A 7,344-nucleotide genomic window follows, 5' to 3' on the forward strand; every position below is an offset into this window, starting at 1 on the left:
TTCAAGGAGCAAGCGTCTTTTAATTTCATGGCTGCAGTCACCATCTGCAGTGATTTTGGAGCCCCCCCAAAATAAAGTCTGTCACTGTTTCCACTATTTTCCCATCTATTTTCCATAAAGTGATGGGACCAGATGCCATGATCTTAGTTTTCTGAGTCACACCCAGAAAACTAAATCAAGGCAAATTTGGCCTTGGAGTACAGAATGAAGCAGGGCAAAGGCTAATAGAGTTTTGCCAAGAGAACGCATTGGTCATAGCAAACACCCTCTTCCAGCAACACAAGAGAAAACTCTACACATGGACATCACCAGATGATCAACACTGAAATCAGATTGATTATATTCTTTGCAGCCAAAGATGGAGAAGCACTATACAGTCAGCAAAAACAAGACCAGATGCTGACTGTGGCTCAGATCATGAACTCCTTATTGCTAAATTCAGACTTAAATTGAAGAAAGTAGGGAAAACCACTAGACCATTCAGGTATGACCTAAATCAAATCCCTTATGATTATACAGTGGAAGTGAGAAATAGATTCAAGGGGTTACATCTGATAGACAGACTGCCTGAAGAACTATGGACGGAGGTTCGTTCTGAACTTGGTCACTGGTAAATCAGGTCCATGAATGAACTGATATCATCCAGAACTTGCACCCACTATTGAGGGGCCTCCCTGCCCCTCACGTCTCCTCCAGAAGTACACTGGGAGTCTTACTTGGGGTGTGATGGGGAAAATTGAGGGAAGGGGCCAGGGGAATGTGGTCAGACCAGAGGAAATGGAGTTTAATGCTATGAAGGGAATTTCAGAGGGAGAGATGGTGCCCTCGCTCTGCTGGAAACGGCACAGGAAACAACGGTGCCGAAATGCCATATCATCACTCGGAGAGAACTGACCACAGGACTTTGGTCTGGCTCCCATAGAAATATGAGTTCTTGGATTTCCACATGCTCTCAAGAAGATGCTTCCTGCTCTCCTCTGAGCCCAGGCCCTGCCAGTGGCCGCTCTATTCCAGGCTCCTGGAAGGGTGGGGAAGCGCCTTGGTCGGGCAGTGGTGGTGTGGGACCTGCCAGATGCAGCTGTCTGGTTGGAGACCACTCGTCCTGAACCAGCCTCCCCCCTGATGCCAGTGGGTCATCAGAAGGATTCTTTCTTCTCTATCACTCCCTACTCATCAGCCCAGCACTCTGTATGGACATGGAGATGTCAAGTGTTAAACAAAAAACCTAAAGTTGATAAGTGCCAACAGTTTTGCTGCATGAAAAGGCCCCAATTTGACCTGAATCCCCTGCTCTCCCAGCCACTCCAGGCTTGGCTGCCAGTTGCATATGTTTGGAGGGGCCCCCAACCTGTCATGGCCCATCCCACCCTACTCTCCACAGCGCTGATGACTCCAGCAAGGAGTCTGATGTCAGGCCTTCCATCTTTACCATCACTGAGTGCAGATAACAGTGTCCACACTGAATCTGAAGATGCTGCTTCTTAGGTCAAGTGTCAGAAAACACAGGCATTCCGAGCAAAGAGGCCCACAACACACCTTGAGGGACATACAGATGCCCACCCCGGCTGCCCGCGGGGAGCCCGCCATATCAGCTCTCCGGCCATCACCCTCCATCTTCATTCTGACCCAGGGAAGCATCACTAGGAAGACAGTGAGTCAGAAAGCAGAAAGCACCGATGCTCAAAGGCCACCCAGGCATGAGCGATGAAGAGGGGGAGGGGAAAGATCAGTGAGTGGATTTACTGACCAACGAGAGCCAGCCAGCCCCAGGCCTCCCAAATGGATGCAGATGTGGCCGCATGGGCAGCTGTCGGGCTCGAACTGATGAGTGAGCTTGTCCCAGGCTGCAGAGGAGATGGGGAGATGGCCGGCCATGGACCTGTCCTCTGGGCAGAGCCCAGGCCCCTCGCATGTTCACTCGGTGCCTCTCAGCCCCGCACCCACCTCCACCCACACTCTAAGGAGCTTCCTCAGTGTCTTAGGGAGCCAGACTTTTCTATTTTTTCCCAACTTATTGTCAAAAAGCCTGTCTTATTTGGAACACTTTCTCATCTGTTTCTAGATGAAGTCTCTTAGAAACACTCTAGTAATTTAAAATCAGCCAGCAAGCCACTCGCCTTAGCCCTGTTTCCATTAAGCCAGAGACCACTGTGTTTCCTGAAATTCATTAAAACAAAATAAGATTGCACCTGAGAACCGAATGGACCACGGGGAGGAGACAGAGTGAAGCATGGTGCTCTAGGCCCTTGGAGGAGTGACCAGTCACAGATTCCGGGGCAGAAGATCTGTAAACTGAACCTATCAGTCAGTAATGTTTACTCAGCTCCCAGAGAAGGGAAGGCACAGTGTCTGGTGCTTAGAGTGGGAAAGAAAATAAAAAGTTAGGTTCAGTGTGTGAAACACGGGTCACCAGCAGGGCAAGCGATCAGAAGTACATAGAAAAGAACTCAGCTAACTTGTAGGACCACACTACCAGCCAGCCAACCAACCAATGAATCAATCAACAGTGTCCACCTGATTCATGGTAACCTGCACCAGCCCAGCGCCGGGGACTTGACAGGCTGAGTTAAGTGCCGAACAGGCCTCAGAGAAGCTCCTGCCAGGCAGGTTGAGCCCTGGGTGCATTTCAGAACCGACATGCTCCCCGGCTGGCTTCTCTCCTGGGCTTTCTGGATGCAGGGTCACACCACACCGGGGCTTGCTGCAATGGAAATGAATTTCACTCAAACCTAATCTAATTTTCATATTTCCCTGGCCAGCCTGAGAGACAAGTGGGGAGAAAGAAAGAAGCCAAGGGGGTAACACACCAGGTGTGGGGTCAAGTGTCAGGAACATGAGGAAGAAGAGAGAGAGAGAGAGTCAGGGAGGGCCCACGTGATGGGTGATATAAATGAGCTATCAGTGGAAAGCTGGGGCCTCAGGTGGGGCCCAGCTGATGCAGCCACACAACACACTGCCCATCACTGATTCATATACTTTTAGCAACTGATTTTCAGTTGCTAACCTATGGACAGGTTGAACATCTGCTCCCTACCTGGACTGGCTGTCATAACTTTACTTCATGCCTAACAGTTACACCTACATGTCCGTGCACCTATCATAGCGGGGCTGGCAAGGAACGGTGGAGGGACAGATGAAAATCCATCAACAGAAAGCAACCCACAGCTTCTGTCATCTTATGACACTCTCAACCAAGAACCTATAAATGACTCCCCATTGCCAACTGCAATAATTCTTATCATAGTTGCCAGATGCTCAAGGAATAACTTGATCTGGGCTTACGTTTTCTGTTTATCATCACATCCATTAAGAATATTACCATTATTGAGTTAATCCCACTCTGTTGTCCATAAACCACGCTCTTAATGCCCCAAGCTGCCTCAGCCGACAATGCCCTTTGTCCCAGCATCCTTCAAGGCCTGGCTCAATTCCAGTGTTTCCCTATAGCCTTCTTCAACTGCTCTGGGCCATCTTTGTCTAAATATTTCCTCCACTTAGCCCTCACTTCCTCACTCAGCACTTGGCAATGCATCTTGGTTTCTGGTTCACTGTTCTCTGTTTCATGTTCTTTGTCCTTGCTCTCCAGTGAGATTACATACTTTTCACAGTGGCTTGGTTTTCTATGCTGCCTGCCCCTTCCCAGACACACTTGGACTTTCATATCACCAAGCTCTAACAGCACAGAAGAGGTCTGATCAATGTTTAACAACTTAAAAATAAATCCCATTGACTATGCATCATCTTATGGAAAGGAAGGCATATTAACACCAATATTCCTTATGTTATTCATATCATCTTATACAGTGTAGGAACCACCTCTACCAACCCCTTCTTTTTACTTCTATGTGAGAAAACTGAAGCCCAGAGAGTATAGCTACTCCCTAAATGTCACACAACCCAAGACCCCAAGTCTCCTGCCTTTCTAGCTCAGTCTTCCCACTGCACCACGCCCATAGGAAAAGCCCAATCTGCTCACTCTCCACCAGCACGGATCTCCAGGAATGGGACTGGAAAGGTGAACCATCAGGATGTTTGGTTTCTCTACGTGTACTATAAAGCATGCATAGAGCTCAAGGTTCTCTTCCTAGTAATATATTTCTAGTTCGTTTTCACTAAGGAGATAACAAAAGAATTTAAGTTTTCCAAATTCGAAAGCAACCTCCACTAACAGATGACTGCTTGCCTCCCCTGCAGTTCCCAACATCTCCAGTAACTGTAAAATCCAGCCATCGAGCCTGGAGTTTCCTTTGAGGAGCTTTATGGCTTCTCTTACAGAAGTTGCCTTTGATTTATGCTGATCATGTCTGACAGTCAGCATTTCTCTTAATAATAATCATAAATAAGTGAGACAAGGTCACCTCATATGCAGGGAGCGTATCTCCACTGCCATATCCATTAGGGAGCCCAGGATCTACAGCAGCTGCTCACAGAGGTTCGATGCCCTCAGCACTCCCTATGAAATCCCATCTCTGGCACCAAGCCCGGTGCTTTGATTGTACACCAACAGCCAAACTTAACGAGGGACCTTCAGAGAACACATTTCCAAACAGAGGCAGCACCAAGCAAGGACCTGTGCAGGGTCTGTGGTCCACTTTCCAAGTAGTTGCCTTAGTTTTTCTTCCCCTCTACTCCAGGGCAACAGCCAAACCAAACAATTCAAGTAAAAAAAAAAAGAGTAAAGCTATTGAAAGAATAAACTGGATAGGTAGATTCAAGATGCTAAATTAGAGTATGTGAAAGCACTCTGTAACACTCAAATGTACGTGAGCACATAGCAAATGTCTCACAATAATCTGGATTTTGAAGACAAAGATTGGGTAGATTGTAATGAATAAGGTTTATCAAACAAGTATTGGGAAGGCCAGACTTTTTTTTTTTTGGCAAAGGCTCTGGCTTAAACTTTCTTGTTATTTTTAGTAACCACTATAGTACATTTTAATGCCCTTGACTCTGAAAATAGGACTCAGCAGTTGTCATGTCATACTGAATAGATTTCTGTTCTCCACTTGTATTATATGGGATTCTGCTCCCAGGTCTGGTGGTGAGATTCAGGGCCCAGGGCCTGATATGGAGCACCATCAAAGTGAATCAAGGCCTGATGCACACAACACCTGGGAAATAGAAATGTCGAGATTCTGATGGCCACGATGACTCCCAAACATGCAGGGAGGCTAACATCCTCATGGTATTTCATAATCTGTGATGGGATGGGTGGATGGGGCAACCTATTAATACCTCGTAACATCTAGAATTACAGCATGACTCTGTTGTCCCTTGAAGTTTTTTTTTTTTTTTTTTTGAGGCAGACAAATGGTTTATCGTGTGCATTGACCACAGTCCTTACATCTAAATTAGAATATTCCAGAGTTTGCGCCTGTCTGTAGTGTGAGAATAGGAAAAAGCAACCCTGGAGTTGAGAGAAAAAAACTTGAGAAGCAGTTGCTGGCTGGAGCAGCTGCAGGAAAAAGGAGACCTTTCTTTTGGGTCTCATCTCATCTTTTAATCCCAAATGTGCTGGTGGCATCAATATTCCATTGGGCAATGGTTTCTGAGAGCTCCAGGTTCTACAGAAGGAGCACAGTGTAGCTAAGGACAGGCTAGGAGGGCTGGACAACAGGCCACTCACACATCAACCAAGGTGCAGAACTGCGTGTGAGGCTCTGCAGGAGACAGCTTCCTTACAAATGAGTCCTGTGCTAAAGATGAGTGGCGGCAAGTTCTCTGAAGGCTGTTTAAGAGCAAAAATGAGTCAGCAAAATTCTCAAGTAGCTAAAGATGTCCTTGGTTTCTTCTGTCTTCTCTCTTTGTCCCTTTCTCTTTTTACTGACCTTTCAGCTCGCCTACCCTATGGCCACCTGGGCCATCAGCTCTGACCTAGGTCCTCTTCTCCTTGCCCATCACAACTTACTATCACATGTTCCCCCAAACTCCAAAGAGACAAATCAGTGGGCTTTATACATGGCAGTTCCTCCAGAGGACTTATTTGTCTTTTGATAGGAGATTCCTGGACATAGCAAAGACTCCTCCAAAAGCATGCATTTTGGTTCCATAGTGAGGGGGTGGTGTGCTCTGTGTGTGTGTGTGTGTGTGAACGTTGGATATTTCAGGCCTGACTATTCCACCAGTGTGTGTGGAGGGGGCAGTGGGGTGGAGGTGGGGTTGCCCCCACTGCACCTTCCATAAGACAGTGGACTTCATTCCACCCCAGAGAACGGCTGCTAGGCTCTGGGGGCCACTGGGTCATAAGGTAATGCTGCTGCTGCTGCTAAGTCACTTCAGTCGTGTCCGACTCTGTGTGACCCCATAGACAGCAGCCCACCAGGCTCCTCTGTCCCTGGGATTCTCCAGGCAAGAACACTGGAGTGGGTTGCCATTTCCTTCTCCAATGCATGAAAGTGAAAAGTTAAAGTGAAATCGCTCAGTCGTGTCCGACTCTTAGCGACCCCATGGACTGCAGCCTACCAGGCTCCTCCGTCCATGGGATTTTCCAGGCAAGAGTACTGGAGTGGGGTGCCATTGCCTTCTCTGAATGCATGCATACATGCATGCTAAGTCGCTTCAGTTGTGTCTGACTCTGTGCGACCCTATGGGCAGCAGCCCACCAAGCTCCTCTGTCCACAGGATTCTCTAGGCAAGAATACTAGAGTGGTTTGCCATTTCCTTCTCCACATAAGTGTAGCTACAATGACCTGATCCCTTGAGTGGTTCTAAACTGCAGTATTCTTGGTCCTTGAGCAGAGAAACCAGGTGTCTGGGGTCAGAATGGGGAGATCTCATGCAGGAAGAGGCCTCTTCCCACCCCCCACACCCCCACCCTCCACAACCATGGCTGGTGAGTGAGGAGCAGTGCCCTGGGGGCCTGCCTTCTCTCTGGGCTGAGACTGACCAGCATCACAGAAGCCTGAGTGATGCCCTGACGGGTTGGTTTTGACAGTGATGGCTCTGTCCCCAGCAGGTGACAGGTGGCCGGGACAGGGGTGCCTGGGCTCCCATCCCTGCATCCCAGGGCCCACCCCACGCCCACCAGGTGCCCACGTCTACCTGAGTTGGCGCGCTTCTTTGGGGCTTTGAGGCTGCGGCAGCGCCCGCCCACGGAGCTGCTGTTCTCACTCATGGAGTCCTGGGTGGACGATGCACTGCCAGTGGCCTCGCTGTCGCGCATCATGCTCTCATAGCCACTGCTGCCGCCGCTGTGGTAGAAGAGCGCCGTCTTGCCCCTGGCGGGCGGCAGCTCCCCGCTTAGCACGCTGCTGTTGTCGCTGCCGTGGCCGCTGCTGCAGCGGTGGGGCCGGCGCGGCGGTGTGATCTTGCTGTAGGGCGAGGGCAGCGGGGCGGTGGGCGGCG

The 7,344-nt window shown here is 49.1% G+C and overlaps 1 protein-coding gene across 1 annotated transcript in view; it reads right to left on the reverse strand.

The window, feature by feature from the left end:
• The window catches only part of KIF26B (kinesin family member 26B), a 382,899-nt gene that overhangs the window by 17,462 nt on the left and 358,093 nt on the right, over window positions 1-7,344 (reverse strand). Inside the window, exon 13 of the mRNA XM_010852942.1 lies at window positions 7,042-7,344. Within this exon, the coding sequence (XP_010851244.1) occupies window positions 7,042-7,344 (303 nt within the window). The remainder of the gene's footprint in view (window positions 1-7,041) is intronic.

The sequence above is a fragment of the Bison bison genome, unplaced genomic scaffold, assembly GCF_000754665.1.
Source record: "Bison bison bison isolate TAMUID 2011002044 unplaced genomic scaffold, Bison_UMD1.0 scf7180017864317, whole genome shotgun sequence".
Lineage (NCBI taxonomy): Eukaryota > Metazoa > Chordata > Mammalia > Artiodactyla > Bovidae > Bison > Bison bison.